The sequence below is a fragment of the Pelodiscus sinensis genome, unplaced genomic scaffold (assembly GCF_049634645.1).
Source record: "Pelodiscus sinensis isolate JC-2024 unplaced genomic scaffold, ASM4963464v1 ctg56, whole genome shotgun sequence".
Lineage (NCBI taxonomy): Eukaryota > Metazoa > Chordata > Testudines > Trionychidae > Pelodiscus > Pelodiscus sinensis.
In genome coordinates this window covers 294,231-313,993 of record NW_027465934.1, presented here as the reverse complement: position 1 = coordinate 313,993, position 19,763 = coordinate 294,231, and the positions used below count along the sequence as shown (strand labels likewise).

Here is a 19,763-nt window from a genome sequence, read left to right as displayed (position 1 = left end):
CCTCCAGGTCAAAATCCTCTCCCAGACCCTGACCTAGGTCTCCACCCCTTCCTTCACCCAAATTCCCTCTCAGACGCCACACACTCTCCAGGACCTCAGTCTCCTACCCTAAGCTTCCTTCTGCACTTAACCTCTGTCCCAGAGCCTGCACCCTCTCCATAGAAAAGTGCGGCACTTACCAAAATCTTGGAGTGGCCCCCCATTAAAAATTGTTACTTCCCCTGCTCTAGGGCAGGGCTACTCAACTTTGGAAGCTCTGGGGGCCACAATGATACTCACAGCACATGCCGAGGGCCGCAACTTAAGTGTGGTTGCATATAGATGCAAATAGCTTCTTTCACACTGATGGGCATGAATACAAGGATTAAGGCAAAACTACACAACACACAGGCCCCATTTAAGTCAGTTCTGCTGATATTAATAAAATGCAACATTTACCCCATTTCCACACATATGACAGCACTTTTAATGAGCAATGACACAGTCCAGGAATTTAACTACTAAAACACATATCGAATTACTATTATATTGATTACTTTTTTGTTTTAGCTCCCACCCGTGGGCTGCATGCTGAGCCCTGCATAAATCCAAACCACACCGCAGGCCACAAACAAACGGGCCATGGGATGCATGTTGAGTAGCCCTGCTCTCAGGTTTGGAAATCAAGATCAGAGATATATGTGGAGTAGGCAAAAGAATATAAGAGAGGATGAAATCTAAGGGGTGGGGACTGGACATTGGTATCTTGGAGGGGTGGAGGAACTATGGCTTCTGTAACACCAGCACTGAAGAGATGGGGTTGTAAGGGTACTGGACTATCAGGTGGAAACCTAAAGCTCATTGGACTATGCAGAACTAGGCAGGGAGTGCAACTGGGTACAAGAGCTTGAGAGAAGGGGGATACCAGGCATTGCCACTGAAATGTACTTGTGCATGCAGAATTCCTCAACAGTTGTTACCTGTTTTTTAAGCTGCCCCCAGGACTCAGAGAGAAGAGATTCTGTGATCTAAGGGAACAGCCCTGATGGACAAAATTTACAAATATGGTAGAGGCCAGAGCCAAGGTGGTGGTGAAGAGTGGTGGGGCTGGGTAGTGGGGCTGCCCAGAGGGCTGAGGAGGAGTCTGGTTACTTGGGCTACGTCTACACTGCACCTCTCTTGCACAAAAGCCTATGCAAATGAAGCACAGATTAGCATATTGCCACACTTCATTTGCATAATTAATTGGGGCCATTTTTGCACAAGAGGCTTTTCCACAAAAAGGAGCTGTGCAAAAAGAGAAAAGGATTATAAAAGCAGGGTGCTTTGCTATGGAACTTTGGGTTTGTCTTGCCACCAACTCCAGAAGAGCATCGGCTTGATCGACCAACAAAGGCCCTGCTCCCCTCTGTGTTCAATGTAGCTGGCCACTAGACTGATACAGAATCTGGACTGGTAACTATAACATTGTCTGGCGGGACTGTGTGTGTGCATGATGTTTGTGTGTGCGAGTGGTTGAAAAGCATATGCAACTGTTGTATTCTCAATAAATGCAGCGTACTGCCTTATCCCCTATAAAAGATCTCGTGTGTTCCCAGTGGTTTCCAACCTTTTTACACCCAAGATCACTTTTTAAGTCTCAGAACAGGCGAAGATCTACCGCCCCGCCCCTTCTTTGAAGCCCCGCCCTCTCTATTCTCCTGTCCATCACTTGCTGAAAGCCACAGTCAGCTAGCTGGGGTGTTTCAGCCCTCCCAGCTCCTCACCTGTGTTGTTGCTCGGTGAGTAGCTGCTCCTCAAATGAGGAAATCAAATGTAAATGTCCCGCGCAGGCGCGCAGTTCAGAGAGGGCTCAAGAGCTACTCTTAGAGCCCCTGAGATCTACCGGTAGCTCGCGATCTACTGGTTGGTGACCATGGGTTTAAGCAGATAACAAAAGGCCTGGCCCACTGGTACAGGGTTCATCTGGCGGCTGATGCTGCTGGGTGTCTACCCACCACTTAATTACTTGCTCAAGCTCCATCTCAGCATTCATATCTATGACAGCTTAACACAGCAGTCCTCCCTTGCCTCAGAGGGTGGTCAGTGCACACCTTCACCATGTGTAGGAGGTCTGTGGATCTCATCTGTCTGGCAGGACAAGAGACCTAGCTCCCTTCTGGAGTGATTTCAGCCCAGGAGAATCAGGAGGAGTCACTAGGCTCTAACCTGTGGCTGGGCAGAGCAGCAGGGAGTCTACCCAGCAGTCTCAATCAGGGCAGGGCAGCCAAATGCAGGCCTGATTGGCTGTTAGCCAGGTCAATAATCAGTCTCCTTGCCCAGCCCCATTGACCGGAGTGGGGCAGTGAATTGAGCACCGTAAGGTCTGGCAATCAGTCCAGGCACACATGGAATCATAGAAGACTGGAACTGGAAGGGACCTTGCACTCATGGTAGGACCAAGGAAATGTGTTCCTACTGGCTGGGAGAGTCTCATTGCTCTGTCCTCGGCAGGGAGCTGCTGCTGTAGCTGAGGGAGAAGTGCCCCTCCCCCAGCCGGCAGCTCTGCTCGGAGCCCCTGGCTGGATGAGGCTCATTAAGCAGTTGTGAGGCTGCGCAGCCTAGAGGGAATTCTGGCTGTAAGTTAAATAGAAATCAGAAGCACACAGTTCAATTTACTTGGACATTCTTACTATCGAAGAATTAACAATATTCCTCTTACAAGACGACTGTTCACAACCATGGTGAAGATAATCATTCCACAGCCTGGGGGCAGAGCTGAAATCAGGAGTCCCATATGACCTTGGAACAAGACTGCAAACAGGAGTTTAAGAGAGGGTGAGACCAAGATCCCCCTTCTAAACGAATAAGGTGTGAGTACTAACTTTTGGGGTGACAGTTTGCTTGACTGTTCGTTTCCATTTTGCTTCTCTTTCAGGTTATTTCAGTTCTCACACTACATCTACACTGCTTCCCTCTTGCAAAAGAGGAAATGCAAATGGAGTGCTCATTAGCATATCTTGCACACTCATTTGCATATTCTCTTCCGATCATTTTTCAGAAGAGGTTTTTGCTCAAAAAAACGCAATGTAGACAGGGCTGTTTTGTGCCAAAAAAACTCTTTTGCACAAGAACCCTTAGGCTATGTCTACACTCGCAGCTTCTTGCGCAAATAATATGCAAATGAGGCTAAGCATGGAATATCGCCGAGCCTCATTTGCATACCTAATGAGCCACCGTTTTTTTCAGAAGAGGCTCTTGTGCAAGAAGGAGCATCTACACTGCCCCTTCTTGCGCAAGAAAAACCCTCTTGCGCAATGCCGTTACACCTATTACTTTTCAGGAAGAATGGCATTGCGCAAGAGGGCTTTTCTTGTGCAAATGAGGCTCAGCGATATTCCACGCTTAGCCTCATTTACATATTACTCACGGAAGAAGCTGCGAGTGTAGACATAGCCTTATTGTCTGAGAAAATCAATCCTCAGAGAAGAAAGATTCTTGCGCAAAAGGGGTTTTTTTGCACAAAACGGCACAGTCTACACTGCGGTTTTTGGTGCAAAAATCTCTTCCACAAAAAGGATCGGAAGAGAATATGCAAATGAGAGCGCAACATATGCTAATGAGTGCTCCATTTGCATTTCCTCTTCCGCAAGAGGGAAGCAGTGTAGACGTAGCGTCAGTTACTGTGACAGTTGGGATTGTGCGTCTGGGGACTGTTTGAGCTTTGTTCCCTTGATCACCCTTGAACAACTAACAAAATACAATGGGAAAATACTGTCAGGAAAAACAATGTAGATGAGACTACTATAAGGTAGGTGCATAACCGGTTGGATATCTATTCTCAGAGGCTGTGTCTAGACTGGCAAGTTTTTCCACAAAAGCGCCTGCTTTTGCGGAAAAACTTGCCAGCTGTCTACACTGGCCGCTTGAATTTTGGCAAAAACACTGACTTCCTACTGTCTGAAATCAGTGCTTCTTGTGGAAATACTATGCTGCCCCCGTTCGGGCAAAAGTCCTTTTGCGCAAAGCTTTTGCACAAAAGGGCAGTGTAGACAGCTTAGATTTGTTTTGCACAAAAAAGCCCCGATTGCGAAAATGGCGATCGGGGCTTTTTTGCGGAAAAGCGTGTCTAGACTGGCACGGACGCTTTTCTGCAAAAAGTGCTTTTGTGGAAAAGTGTCCGTGCCAATCTAGATGCTCTTTTCCGCAAATGCTTTTAACGGAAAACTTTTCCGTTAAACTTCCATGCTGGAAGGGCATAACAAGTGGAATTCTGCATAGATCAGTTTTGGGACTGGTTCTTTTCAATATCTTCATCAACAATTTAGATAATGGCATAGAGAGTATACTTATAAAGTTTGAGGATGATACCAAGCTGGGAGGGGTTGCAAGTGTTTTGGAGGGTAGAGTCATAATTCAAAATGATCTAGACAAACAGGAGAAATGGCCGGAGGTAAATAGGATGAAGTTCAATAAGGACAAATGCAAAGTACTCCACTTAGGAAGGAACAATCAGTTTCACATATGTGAAATAGGAAATGACTGTCTAGGAAGGAGTACTGCAGAAAGGGATCTGGGCATCGCAGTTGGTGTTACAAGGAGGGAGAAAAATTATTCTCCTTAACATCTGATGATAAGACAGGAAGCAATGGGCTTAAATTGCAGCAAGGGAGGTTTAGGTTGGACATTAGGAAAACATTCCTAACTGTCAGGGTGGTTAAGCACTGGAATAAATTACCTGGGGAGGTTGTGGAAACCATCACTGGAGATAAAATTTAAGGGTAGGTTAGATAGACGCTTGTCAGGGATGATCTATCTTCTGCCCCTATCAGATGAAATTTTACCAAAGTCACAGAGTGGCTTCCAACCATGTCACGGAACTACGGCTATGATCGTCATCACATGGCAACTGCAAGAAAAGTGTTGGGAGCAAAACCAACCACTGTACATAGCTTTTATTGATCTCACCTTTGACTCGGTGAATTGCCATGCCCTTTGGACTGTACTTTCAAAGGTCAGATGTCCTGATAAATACATCAGTGTCCTAAAGTTGCTTCATGACAACATGAAAGTGATTGTTCTGAGAGCTGGCTCCCAGAGTGAACCTTTCAAAGTACAAACAGGAGTCAAACTGGGCTGTATCACCACCCCAACCATGTTCACAGTCTTTATTGCAGCCATTTTTTACCTAATTGCTGGGAAGCTCCCAGTTGGCGTTGAAATCATCTACAGAGTGGATGGAAAGCTGTTTAGGCTCAGCAGGCTGAAAGCTAAGAGTAAAATTTCCACCATATCTATCGTAGAACTTCAGTATGATGATGACAATGCAGTTTTTGCCCACTCTGAGAAAGATCTTCAAACTATCTTGTATGCATTTGCTGATGCTTATGGAAGTCTTGGTCTCTCCCTCAACATCAAGAAGACCAAAGTGCTCCACCAACCCTCTCCAAATAAAACACCATGCACCCCATCTATTAAAATCAACAGAGAGGCCCTGGATGTCAATCATTTTCTCTACCTTGGAAGTTATCTTTCTTCCAAGGCAGATATTGATGTAGAAATCCAACATCGTCTGAGCTGTGCCCATGCCGCCTTTGCTCGCTTATGGCACAGGGGTTTTGAAGATCACAACATTCGAACAGACATCAAACTTTTTGTCGATCAAGCCGTCATTCTCCCAACATTATTGTATGGGTCTGAAACCTGGACAACCTACAGACATAAAAAACATAGTAAGAGACCTAAAAAAGAGTCACCGTGGCTTAACCACCATGTAAAAGAAGCAGTGAGGGATAAAAAGGCATCTTTCAAGAAATGGAAGTCCAATCCCAGTGAGATAAATAGAAAGGAACATAAACACTGTCAAATTAAGTGTAAAAATATAATAAGAAAAGCAAAAAAAGATTTTGAGGAACAGCTAGCCAAAAACTCAAAGAACAATAGCAAAATGTTTTTTAAGTACATTAGAAGCAGGAAGGCTGCTTAAAAAACCAGCGGGTCCCCTAGACAATTGAGATACAAAAGGAGCTATCAAAGAGATAAAAGGAGATATCAAGGACGATAAAGCCATTGTGGAGAAGCTAAATTATTTCTTTGCATCAGTCTTCATGGCTGAGGATGTTGGGGAGATTCCCAAACCTGCATCTTTATTTGTGGGAGATAAATCTGAGGAACTGTCCCGGATTGAAGTGTCATTAGAGGAGGTTTTGGAACAAATAGAAAAACTTAACGTTAACAAATCACCAGGACCGGATGGCATTCACCCAAAGGTTCTAAAAGAACTCAAATGGGAAACTGCAGAACTGTTAACTGTGGTTTGTAATCTATTCTTTAAATTGGCTTCCGTACTTACTGACTGGAAGATAGCTAACGTGACACCAATATGTAAAAAGGGCTCTAGAGGTGATCCTGGCATTTACAGACCGGTAAGTCTAATGTCGGTACCGGGCAAATTAGTTGAAACAATAGTTAGGAATAAAATTGTTAGGCACATAGAAGAACATAATTTGTTGGACAAAAGTCAACATGGTTTCTGTAGAGAGAAATTATGTTTTACTAATCTATTAGAGTTCTTTGAAGGAGTTATCAAACATGCGGACAAGGGGGATCCAGTAGATATAGTATACTTAGATTTTCAGAAAGCCTTTGACAAAGTCCCTCACCAAAGGCTCTTGTGTTAAGTACATTGTCATGGGATAAGAGGGAAGGTCCTTTCATGGACTGAGAACGGGTTAAAAGACAGGAAACAAAGGGTAGGAATAAATTAAACATTTTCAGAATGGAGAGGGGTAACTAGTGGTGTCCCCCAAGGGTCAGTCCTAGGATCAGTCCTATTCAACTTATTCATAAATGATCTAGAGAAAGGGGCAAGCAGTGAGGTAGTAAAGTTTGCAGATGATACTAAACTGTTCAAGATAGTCAAGACAGAAGCAGACTGTGAAGAACTTCAAAAAGATCTCACAAAACTAAGTGATTGGACAACAAAATGGCAAATGAAGTTTAATGTGTATAAGTGTAAAGTAATTCACGTTGGAAAAAATAACCCCAACTATACATATAGTATGATGGGGGCTAATTTGGCTACGACAAATCAGTAAAGAGATCTTGGAGTTATCGTGGATAGTTCTCTGAAAACGTCCACACAGTGTGCTGCGGCGGTCAAAAAGGCAAATAGAATGTTAGGAATTATTAAGAAAGGAACAGAAAATAAGACAGAAAATATCTTACTGCCCCTGTTGTAGCCAGACAGACCGCTCCCCCCCCATCTCATCCATCTTATTTGCCTCTCTGAGGTTTCTGAAGCATACAGGACAGAGAAGGAGCAATAATATCAGCATAGTCTATGCTGGCTCATCTGATCCTGAGGAGCTGAAAACAGATATGTGGAGAGAGAGCGATTAAGTCAATAAGCTGGCCTTGAGGCTGCGAGAACTGCCCCGGCTGGCACCCATGTTGATTCGAACACACACACAGTCCCTGGGAGAGGAATTTCCCACTGAGAAAAGAATCCCCAGTAATTCCAATTTAGTTATCTCTCTTACAAGTGTAAATTAAGTTCACAACTCCCTGTAAGAACTGGTCTCACAAAAGGCAGACCAGCACTATTTGGCATCACAGATAAGAAAGAGAAATACGTGACCCAAAATGGGTATAAAAGATGGGTCCAGCACACACTCACTTTGAGTGTCATTCTACCCTCTACCTGCTGGTTGGGTTAGGTGTTTGACCTCCCGAGGTTCTATGGGGACGCCCACCTCGTATTTTCGTCTTTCCTAGGAATTGAGGGACCGGCCCTGGCCTGACATGCTGGAGTCGAGAGGCACAGAAGGGGGTAAAAATTGTACCTGGATATGGTCCTCTGTCTTAAGTGTACACATAGAATGAGTAAGTTGTTACTTGGTACCATTATTTCTATTTTTCTATCTTTATCTTCTTTGTAACCATTTTTAAGATCTATATTTTGCTAGTAGTTAAGAAATAGAGCAATAGCCATTGTAACCATATGATTTATAAGCTTCCTCAATAAACCTGTAACTGTTTAAGTTTTAACCTGACTCCTTCAGTTGCTGTAACAGAACCAGGCACAATTTAAAAAGAACTTTAGCCGGTCATTAGGGACAGTACAGGAAGAGCTTGGGCGTTTGGATTTGTGTCATACCCAGGTGGCAAAATCCGTTGGGGCACTTCTCAGCCTCCCTGAGGCTACCCGCTGCGAAGGAATTACGAATTCTAGCAGCTGAAATCTGAAGTGTAATAAGCTCTTCCTGTACACTTATTGGGGGCGCCCGTCAACCTCTTCCAGGTTGCCCACTGCAAGGGACCCCGGTCTCAGCAGTTGAAGTCTCGGGTGTATAGCACGTACACACTGCCCTGACCGTCGGCTGACACCTGTATAAAACAATGGTACGCCCACACCTTTATACTGTGTACAGATGTGGTCTCCTCACCTCAAAAAAGATATTTTGGCCTTGGAAAAGGTTCAGAAAAGGGCAACTAAAATGATTAGGGGTTTGGAACAGGTCCCATATGAAGAGAGGCTAAAGCTACTGGGACTTTTCAGTTTGGAAAAGAGGGGACTGAGGGGGGATATGATAGAGGTCTATAAAATCATGAGTGGTGTGGAGAGGGTGATTAAAGAAAAGCTATTCATTAGTTCCCATAATATAAGGACTAGAGGATGCCAAATTAAATTAATGGGTAGCAGGTTTAAAACTAATAAGCGAAAGTTCTTCACACAGCGCATAGTCAACCCGTGGAACTCCTTGCCAGAGGAGGGTGTGAAGGCTACGATTATAACAGAGTTTAAAGAGAAGCTAGATAAATTCATGGAGGTTAGGTCCATGAAAGGCTATTAGCCAGGGGATAGAAATGGTGTCCCTGGCCTCTGTTTGTCAGAGGCTGGCAGGAGACAAATCACCTGATCATTGTCTTCGGTCCACCCCCTCTGGGGCACCTGGTGCTGGCCACTGTTGGTAGACAGGATACTGGGCTAGATGGACCTTTGGTCTGACTCAGTACGGCCGTTCTTATGTTCTAATCTGATTGTTGGCACTTAAAATTAAAAAAGTTGTAGAGAAGTTTTTATACTAAGAGCTGGAGCAAAGCTGGCAGATGCAGAGGAGCACATGAATCAGACAGAGACATTCCTTAAGAGAGGGTCTATCCATAGAGATTCTCCATGTCCTAGTAAAGAGGAGAGGATGGAAGATGATAAAATATGAGTAAGAGCTAATGAAACAGTCAAATGAAAAAGAGTCCCTGTCAATCACAGCAAGTAATGGCAGACAGCTAAATAGTGACAAGTTTTTAAAAAGATGGGTGAACTGGAGTGCCTCATAATAAAAGAGGATATTGATAGAATAGGCATCACAGACAAGGTGATCTCCATGGTGCAGATTGACAGACCGAAGCCCTCTCCTCTGAGCATGAGTACTGCATCCTAGTCACCTAAGGTGGAGCACCCGCACCTCGTGCAAAGATTGAGGTTCTTTGAGATGGTTGTCCCAGTGGGTGCTCCACCACCCACCCTTCCTCCTCCCATCTGCTTCGGAACCATCCATTTCTAGGGCAGAGAAGAAACTGAAGACACAATTGGCTGCACATGCGGAGCATCCGCTCAGGCGTGTGCCGGCTGCACCATGAGCACAGCCTGCCAAGGGCACTGTTATCATAATTCTCCTACTAGAGACACAGTGGCGCCCAAACACCTATAGTGGAGCACCCACAGGGACAACCATCTTAAAGAATGTCAGTTACCGCACGAGGTGTACAGTACCTTGCAAACAGGTTAAAACTATGAGCAGGAATACTCAGACATGTAAATGAACATAAGTTGTTGGGGAAGAGTCAACATGGTTTGTGTAAAGGGAAATCAACTCTGAACAATCTTAGAATTGTTTAAGGGACCCACAAGCATGTGGACAAGGGGGATCCAGGGGATATAGCTGTGAGGTAGGGGGATGTTATTAACTCTGGATGCTTTGTTATGCTGTGTGTGATTCCTGCTCTCCTGTCCAGTCCTGGGTGGGGTGTGTGAGTGAGTGAGAGTGAGAGAGCGAGCAGTGGACGGGATCTTTGGGCAAGGACTCCTGAGGGAAGACACCTAGGGAATGGCCCAGGCCTCCTGTCACCTGAGCCTAGGGGAAATGCAGCTAGTGATAGTCAGATAATGCCTTGGGCAGGACAAAGGAGGCGTGGCAGCTCGGAGAGCGTGACCAGCTGCTGGGTGTGGGAGTTAGTTTTTGGCTGGCTTGGGGAGAAGGGAGCCTTGCTGGCCTGGAGGGGCAGGGGCCCAGAGTCCTGGCTCTGGGGCCCCCCCCATCCTCAAGATGGCTTGTACTGGCTGCTCCTGGTTCCTGTAACAAGAAGTCTGTGCTATGCTGTGTCCCTGTGAACCAATAAACCTTCTGTTCTACCTGCCGCCTGAGAGTCCCATCTGGCTGTGGATGGGGGTGCACGGCCTGGTGTCTTCCCACACTCCTGACAGTGGTGGCAGCGGTGGGATGGACTGCACCCAGTGAATGGAGCATCTGGCAGTAAGTGACAGGGGCGCAGTAGAAAGAAGGGGGATTAGCGACAGCCAGGTGTGCTGAAGGCAGTGAGAAGCAGTTCCAGGAAGTGGAAGGGTCTACATTCTAACCTGAGTGTGGTCCTCGAAAGGGTGTCCTCCCCCAGGAGGGGCTCCTCTAGGGGACCAGGAGAAGTGGTCCCAGGAGGCGGAGGGGTCTACGATCTAACCCCTGGGGGGTTATGACACATAAGAGGCTGGCACACTGAAGAGTTCTTCCTGGGAACTGTGGAGTGCTGCAACACAGGCCTGTGAGTCTGCACCGGTGGAAACAAAGGGCAGATGGCTGGCCCTCATTTCCTGAGAAGGAACAAGAGGTTTTTAAGTATAGTAGGCCCGTGAAATGGATCCTGTGTCCAGGACAGAGACCAAATTGGAGAATTAAGCTGAAAGCAGAGGAGAGATCAGTGTCTACGATGATACTTGTGACCTGACTGACTGGGGGAGGAAAACTCCCTGTCTGTTGTGAGCACAGGGGACATACCCAGGCTACATGCGCAAGAACTTTTTGCACAGGAGTTTTCTTGCACAGGAGCACAAGAGCATCCATCACAGTGTGGACTCTCTTGTGCAAGAAAGCTCTGATGGCCATTTTAGCCAGAGGGTTTTCTTGTGCAAGAAACCCCTGTTGCCTGTCCACACATGCCTTTTTACACGAGAGCTCTTGCACAAAAAGCCCTGTGTTCACTGGACTTTTTCTTGCACAAGAATGGGCTTGTAGTGTGGACACTCTGCAAGTTTTTGCGCAAAAACAGCCCACTTCTTCTGATGACAGGATTGTTAGAAATCCAGATCCAAGAATAAATAAGGGGAGAAGGGAGGAGAGTTAGGGGGGAGTAGGAAAAAAAGAAAAAAGGGGGGGAGAAAAAAAAAGGAGAGACAGTGAGTAGATAAGCTTCAGAGGGGAAGCCAAGTTAGTCTGTTACAGGAAAAACTTAAAAACAACCAATAGTCTAGTCCAGGGGTCTCCAACCTTTTCAAGCATGGAAGTGCAATCCAGGATCTACCTCAAACCCAAATATCCTGGCCCCACCTCCTTCTTGCCCCTTTTCCAAGGCCCCGCCCCTGCTCACTCCATTCTCTCCCCCCCTCACTTTTATCAGGCTCGGGGCAGGGTTTGGGGTACAGGAGGGATTCAGGACTGGGGCCGGGGTTCAGAATGTGGGCTCTAGCTGGGCACCACTTACCACAGGTGCCTTCTGGGTGGTGGTGAAGGGGCCACTCCTACCCTGTCCCTTCCCCACTCCCAAAAGCAGCCAGCAAACTCTCTCCCTCCCTGCTCCCCTCTGCTCTGTGGAGATGGGGTACAGGGTGGAGGGAGGTGCACCCTGACAGCACCCCTTCCTCTTCTTCCCGTGCCCTGCACAGCAAGCAGGAGGCTCCCAGCGGTGAGGGGCACCTCCAAGGCAGGGGGCAGGATCAGCATGGCATCCTGCCCACCCCCCCAGCCCTGAGCTGGCCCCAGAAAGAGGCAGTGGGGGAGGCTAGTGCAGCCTCCCATCCCCGGTCTGGGCCAGGGAGAGCACAAGGCTTCCCCCCTCCCCCGCCCCGCCTCTGGCCTGGGCCCAGGGAGCACCGGCGGGAGGCCTGCATTGCTTCTCACACCCAGGCACGGCCAGGTAAGCCTTCTAGTAATACATAGCATATGGTAAAAATATCTTTGGGGCAGATCCTCAGATATTTTAGATTGTCATAGCTCCTTCTGAAGTAAAATATTTGGATGAATATTACTATGCAGATTCTATTATATGTATATTCATACTAGAAAGCAAGAGATTATCACATATTCCACCTGTGTGCTCGTAACAGGGCAGAAAGGGCAATGTTCATTTTAAAGCATCCTCATTTGTAAGCATAAGCAGTCTTTCCTAGAGGGTCTAGTTTCTGCGGAACAGCACCATGACTGGGCAGTGTTTGTAGTTTTCACTCCAGTTTGTACATCTCCTGTTCCCTTTTTCCCTTCTAGTAGGGAGCCAGCTGGAGGAGCCTCTCTGCACTGCAGTGAAAAGCTGCAGCTCTGGAGAGCTGAGATGTCAAAAAAACCAAACCCTCAAGTATTAAGATGAATCATCTGAAAACAGAAGGTGCTTGGATCATGTGATCTGAAAATCTCTGGAAACCTTTGATTATAGTGCCTCTTTTTAGTGATGTACAATCCCTCTTCCAAGGTACACTCACTTACATTTGCCCCTCTGAAGAAATTCATCTGCAATTTCTCTATTTACATATTTACCTGTCTCAGTGCAACCACTTGAGACAAGCTGAACTGCTGCAGTCTGGCAAATTACAGCACAGACAAATAAATGTAATCCCTTTGCTACAGCGACTCCCTTTGTTTACCAGGATCATTTCCCACATAAGAACGGCTGTACTGTGTCAGACCAACAGTCCATCCAGCCCAGTGGTCAATACCCGGTGCCCCGGAGGGAGGGATCACAACAGGTATCTTCATGTGATCCCTCCCCTGTCACCTACCTACAGAGAAACAGAGGCCAGGGACACCAGTCCTACCCATCCTGGCCAATAGTGATTGATGGACTTCACCTCCATGAATCTAACTAGCTCTTTTTTTAACCCTGTTAAAGTTCTAGCCTTCACCACATCCTCTGGCACTGAGTTCCACAGGCTGACTGTGCACTGAGTGTAGAAAAAAATTCCTTCTGTTTGTTTTAAACCTGCTGCCTATTCATTTCATTGGGTGACCCCTAGTTCTTACACTGTGGGGTTAAGTAAATAACGTTTCCTTATTCGCTTTTTCCACACCACTCATGATTTTAGAGACCTCTATCAGATCCCCCCTTAGTCTCCTCTTTTCTAAGCTGAAAAGTCCAAGTCTTTTAAATCTCTCTTCATATGGGACCCGATCCAAACCCCTAATAATTTCTGTTGCCCTTTTCTGAACCTTTTGCAATGCCAATATATCTTTTGAGATAAGGCGACCACATCTGTACACCATATTCAGGATGTGGGCAAACCAGGGTTTTTTATAGAGACAGTAATATATTTTCTGTCCCATTTCTAATTATACCTATCAGTCTATTTGCTTTTTTGACTGCCGCTGCACACTGAGTGGATGTTTTCAGAGAACTATCCACATTGACTCCTTGCCTGAGGAGGTTGTGAAGGCCAGGACTATAACAGGGTTTAAAAGAGAACTAGATACATTCATGGATGGCAGGAGAGAGATGGCTTGATCATTTCCTGTTCGATTCACTTCCTCTGGGGCACCTGGCATTGGCCACTGTCAGCAGATAGGGTACTGGGCTGGATGGACCTTTGGTCTGACCCAATATGGCCGTTCTTATGTTCTCTCTCAAGTAGTTGTAATTAAATTAGTTCCCATCATATTATACGTCTAGTTGGGATTATGTTTTCCAATGTGCATTACTTTACATTTATCAACATTACATTTAATTTGCCATTTTGTTGTCCAACCACTTAGTTTGGTGAGAACTTTTGAAGCTCTTCACAGTCTGTTTTGGTCTTAACTATCTTGAGCAGTTTGGTATCATCTGCAAATTTGGCCACCTCCCTGTTTATCCCTTTCTCTAGATCAGTTGAATACACTGAATAGGATTGGTCCCAGAACAGACTCCTGGGGGACCCCACTAATAACCTCTCTCCATTCAGAAAATTTATCATTTATTCCAACCCTTTGTTTCCTGTCTTTTAACCAGTTCTCAGTCCATGAGAGGACCTTCCCTCTTATCCCATGACAACTTACTTTGCTTAAGAGCCTTTGGTGAGGGACCTTGTCAAAGGCTTTCTGAAAATCTAAGTACACTATATCCATTGGATCCCCAATGCTATATAAGGCACAGACTGTTGTTTCATAGAAAATTTTATATGGAAAAGACCTATTATACGAGTTAATCTCCCAGGGACTAAGGCAGATTATTAAAGATTTTAGTGTGGAAAATAACTAACCTATCTATTAACACAAGCAGCAACTACAACTTGAATCATTTGGAAACACAGTGGAGAAAGTGATTGTTTGTTTTCAGATTATATTGCTGTTAGTGTCTGATGACACATTAGACATCAAGACTCACATACACTTGCTGACTCTTCCTTCCAAACTCTTGTGTTTTCTCTTGCGTTCTTATTGTTGATGGGGCAGATTATAAGAAAAAAATTCCGTTGAAAGCAAAGACAGGGTTATCTGTCATGGTTATCTGTCATGTTTCTCAAGCAGTAACTCCTCTCACCGGGAATCTTGCACACCACAGGAACTGAACCTTTTAGGGAACACTACCAATTATTTCTTGAATTGGTGTTACAATCATGGGACTCTTTCACTAAGCTGTATTAACACAGGCCAAATCTCTGGTCTTTTATCGAAATAATACAATTACTGTAAGCCTTCCTCATTACATAGGCTAAAATGGCCATTGCTAGACATTCTCTTACACTGCATGCCCTGGGCTGAGACCCTGATCTTGGGCTCTTTGATTACTTTATATGTAATCACTTCACTGACATGGCTAGCTTGAACAACAAGGAGTCCAGTGGCACAGTAAAAACTAGCAATTTTATCATGGCACAAGCTTTTGTGAGTTGCAACTCATTTCATCAGATGCACAAAAGAAAAGAAACAGACCATAGGGCTAGTGTGACAGGGCGTTCGCCCTGCACTGGCCCTTTAAGGGCATACCCCAGCCTGAAGTAGGGCTGGGGAGTTTAGCCCCAGTTGGGGCTGCATTAGGGGGATGAGGGCCCAGCTGGGGGCTATATAAGAACCTGGGCAGCAGTGGCTCCTAGGAAGAAGGTCAGTGAGGGCCTGGCTGCTGGGGAAGCAGGAGGCTCCCTGGAGCTGGAGCTGGAGCTGGAGCTGGAGCTGGAGCTAGAGCTAGAGCAGGGCTGGGGAGCTCTAGCCAAACAAACCCCCAGACTGCAGGGCCTGCATAACAGCCCAGTGGAGAAACAACACCCCCGGAAGGGGGGCTCAGAGATGGACTTGGGCACTGCCGGAGGGCAGTGTGGTGAAGAGGACGACATGGCCTGGAGGAAAGAGGGGAAGCCCCACCAGAGGGAAGGTACTCTGCCAGCAGAAGGAGCTGATTCTGGAGGCAGATGGCAGACCCCCGCTACGGTGGTGAGTGAACCCCCTCACAGCTAGACACTATAGTCTGTATCTACACAGCTATGCACTCACGTTTCTGGCTTCCATGGTCTTCCAGTTTAAGCACTTGCAGCATGGGACAGTATGGATACAGTGATGAATAAATCCTCAGTGATGAGTGATCTTAGCTGAAGAAATAGGTTTTACCCACCAAAGCTCATGATTTTATATGTTTTGTTAGTCTGTCAGGGCACGTCTACACAGCAGGGCAAAAGCTGAATTAAGCTAGGCAACTTGAGCTATGTCAATTACATAGTTGAAGTCTAAGCTGTCTGCACAGCAGGAAGTGGAAGGAAAAACATGCTTCCTTTGATTTTCCTTACTCATAAAATGAGGGTTGCAGGAATTGGGAGTAAGAAGCCCTCTGTCTCGCCACTGCTTCAAATGAACGGCTGTCAGGGCAGACATGCTCTGTGTTTTGGAAGGACACTGCTGTGGAGACAGGCCAAGGTGCCCCAGGACCACTCAGCGATGAAGAGGAAAGTTTAGCGTATTGCGAGAGCCCTGCCCTGCTGGCTCAGCGAAGGGCTCTAACTCCAGGAGCGAACACGCTGCAGTGCCATGGCTGCACTTCAGCCGCGCGGAGACCTGGCCCGGGAGACTCAGCTCCGCACAGCGCAGCGGCGCTGCCCCCCGGGCTGCAGCGCGTTTCACGCGGGGGGGGGGAACTGAGCGACCCCCCCCCCCCCGACTCTCAGGAACAAAAGCAGCGGCCGCCTGGCACGAGCCGGCCCGGGCGGGGCGCTGCAGAGCCCCTCCTCCCCCGGCAGCCCGAGCACGTGGGGAGGGGTGGAGCGGTTGGAACGCTGCGCGTTAGACCAGCCATGCCACCGAGACCCCGCCCCCTCTCCTGTCTGCAACGGGGCTCACGTGCCCACCCCAGCCAATCAGCGTGGGGCCGATGGCTCTTTAAGAGCCGCGCGCCAGTCGCCTCGCGCTGCGGCAGCGGCTGGAGGTTTCCATGGAGACCCCCGACGGGAAGGTTGCCATGGCTACGGCGGCAGGCGGGCGCCGCGGCTGGGCGCTGCGGAGGCACGCGCTGCTCATCGTGATCGGGGAAGTCGGGACCGAGGCGGAGCGCGGGGCGCTGCGGGGCGCCCTGGAGCGGGGTGAGGCGCGCGCGGGGCTGCCGGGCGGGGGCTGCAGGGACTGGCGAAGGCCGCCCGGGCCGCGTCAGCGTGCCGCACTGCGGGGGGGGGGGGGGGGCTGTTCAGTGCGCCCCGCCCCCCATTTCACCCCGCCCCCTGCCCCCGGGCTGCTTAACTCACCCCGCCCCCTCCCCCCGGGCTGCTTAACCCTCCCCCCCGGCCCTTCACCTCGGCCCCCTCCCCCCGGGGCTGCTTAACTCACCCTGCCCCCTCCCCCCGGGCTGCTTAACCCTCCCCCCCGGCCCTTCACCTCGGCCCCCTCCCCCCGGGCTGCTTAACCCGCTGCCCCCCCCCCGTTCTTCACCCTGCCCCCCTCCACTTGAACTATCTCACCCATTACCAAGCTAGCTTCCCCAATTATCACCTCTAATACCATTAACTCACAAACATCCCACTCTCCCCACCTCTAGTATCATCAATTCACAGACACTTACCTTCCTTCCCCCCCCCAGCCCCCTCCTGTTCTGCAATGTGATTTGTCCTTTTCATGTGTCTTCATTGTTTTAATTGTACCCTTTGGTGTATATGGTTGTGACAATTTTCTTCCACTACTTGATCTGAGGAAGTGGGTCTGGCCCATGAAAACTCATCACCTAATAAACCATCTTGTTAGTCTTTAAAGTGCTATATGGTCCTGTATTTTGCTTCAGCTACCCCAGACTAACACGGCTACATTTCTATCACCCCCCTCCCCCCGGGCTGCTTAACCCTCCCCCCCCCCGCCCTTCACCCCGCCCCCTCCCCTCAGGCTGCTTAACCCTCCCCCTCCAGGCCCTTCACCCTGCCCCCCTCCTCCCGGGCTGCTTACCCACAGCCCTCCCCCCGACATTTCACCCCGGCCCCCTCCTCCCGGGCTGCTTAGCCCGCCCCCTCCCTCTGGACTGATTAACCTCTCTCCTTCGGCCCCTCCCCTATGCTTCGCCCCGCACCCTTCCCCCAGCTGCTTACTCCGCCCTTACAACTCCCCCCCCCCCCCCCTTCGCTCACTGCTTATTCTACCCCCTTCCCCTACAGCCCTCCTCCCCGGGCTGCTTACCGCTTCCCCTGGATCCCCCCCAGGTTCTTACCTGCCCCCCACAGCACTGGACCTCTGGCTGCTTACCCTGCCCCCTCCCCCTGGGTTCTCACACCACCCCCACAGCCCTAAACCCTCCTCCCCCTGCAACCCTCTGAACCCGCACAACCTGGGTTCTTACCCTGCTCCATGCAGTCCTGAACCCCCGCACCCTAGCTACTTCCCCTTCCACCCTGAGCCCCTCCCCCAACTTCTTATCTCATCCCCCTACACCCTCCTGGACCCCTCCCCCTGGCTTCTTACCCTGCCTCCCACAGCCCTAGGGCCCCTTGCCCTGCCTCACACCCTCTCCTCTCCCAGCTTGTTACTGAGACCTTCTGCAACTTTGGTTCCTCTTCCGGAGGGTTCTTATTCTGTCCCTGCAGCCCTGGTCCCCACCCCTTCAGCTTCTTACCCCAGCTTCATCATCAAAGCCCTGCACCAACCACTCCATCTCTCTACTCTCCCCCTTGTTGCAGCCCAGGACCCCTCCCACACAGCTTCTTATTGAGACCCTTGCCACCCCTGCCCAGATCCCTCCTCCCACCCCCATGGCTTCCTATCCTGCAGATCTGGTTCTTCCCACCCCAGTTCTGCTGACTATTGCCTCAGCCCCAGATTCTTCCCATCCACTCTGCCCCAGCAGGCTGACCATGCATGGGGTGAGCTGAGGGCTGGCACTTTAAGCAAGGTTTCAACCCAGCTGCTGAGACAATCAGGATGTTCTCCTTTTCCCAGCAGCTCAGAGGCTCTTGTGGGAAGTGGTACAAATCCATCAGTGTCCGCTTATGTCTACTGGCAAAAATGGTTGAAGTGTTTGTGTTCATTGATCTGGGGCTTCTGGAGCAGGCTGGGAGTCATGGGTATGTGGAGTAGGGGCCTGTAAAGGACCTTAAATTGGCTCCCATGTGCTCTAAGGCCTCTGGAATTAGATCTGGAGCTGGGGATCCTCAGGCAGCCCTGGCTCCCTGACACTATTTACTAATATACTTACTTGCGTCTATAAACACAAAGGAGGTAAAGAGCTCTGTGAGCCTGACACATGGTATCCCTGACCTCCTGGCACTGCCTAGCAGCTTGTGGGGAGGGGAAAAGGTAAGTGCTTTGAAAGGCTCATGTGTGGGAAGGAGAAGCTCCTCTCACTCATGCTCATCCTTACATAAGAGATTTCAGCTCCTTAATCAGCTAAAGCTTCTTATAGTCTTTACCGGAAGTGACATGAAACTCAGGCCTGGAGGGGAACGAATGCCAGCTGAAGCAAAATGCAACTTTGCTGCTTTTGTGCATGAAAACAACTGGCTTGCATTCAGTGGTCTAGAACTGATTGATTACATTCCCTTGGTCTTGTGTGTCTGTCACAAAGTCCCCCATATGACTTGCAGCATGGGACAATGATTAGACTGAAGATGCATTATTATTAGGGCTTTTCAACCCCTCCTTCCTTAGGAAAGCATCGTCATCTTGACAATGGCAAAGTTTTTGTGAGACAAGGTGAGTGAGTTACCTTTTATTGGACCACCTTCTGTTGGTGAGAGGGAGAAACTTTTGAGCTTCATGAAGCCCTTTTTCTGGTCAGGAGGTGGAATTGATTGTTTCACATAAGTAGTTAACATATATTGTAAGGGGTCATTGTGGCAGCACGTCGGGTACCCCCTGATCCTGCACCCCATCTGCAGCAAGATGAGACGCCGCCAACCAGTAGTATAGAAAGGGTTTATTGCTTATCCAGGATACAGCACCACTGTTTCAGGAGTCAGGGCCAGGAAACCTCAGACCCCTTGGATTAGGGGGTCCATCGTCATCACTAGACCCTCAGTCCTCAGCTAAGGCTGCTTCCTTCATGTTTTGCAGCCAGCAAACTTGGAGATTTTCAAGCAGTCCCTGCATGGGCCATGTATGCACGGTGCTGACAGC

The 19,763-nt window shown here is 48.5% G+C and overlaps 2 protein-coding genes and 1 long non-coding RNA gene across 4 annotated transcripts in view; 2 read left to right on the top strand and 1 right to left on the bottom strand.

Annotated features, from left to right (window-relative positions):
• LOC102458593 (ras GTPase-activating-like protein IQGAP1) overlaps window positions 1-19,763 on the bottom strand; it is a 564,033-nt gene that overhangs the window by 404,641 nt on the left and 139,629 nt on the right. The window lies entirely within an intron of this gene.
• LOC142825188 (uncharacterized) lies at window positions 2,242-8,007 on the top strand. Its single transcript, XR_012899645.1, has 2 exons — window positions 2,242-2,829; window positions 7,735-8,007. It is a non-coding gene; the product is annotated as an uncharacterized LOC142825188 (long non-coding RNA).
• MAP1A (microtubule associated protein 1A) overlaps window positions 16,563-19,763 on the top strand; it is a 117,367-nt gene continuing 114,166 nt past the window's right edge. For both annotated transcript variants that reach the window (XM_075916980.1, XM_075916979.1), the window contains exon 1: window positions 16,563-16,756. In XM_075916980.1, the coding sequence (XP_075773095.1) occupies window positions 16,609-16,756 (148 nt within the window). In that variant the 5' untranslated portion in view covers window positions 16,563-16,608. The remainder of the gene's footprint in view (window positions 16,757-19,763) is intronic.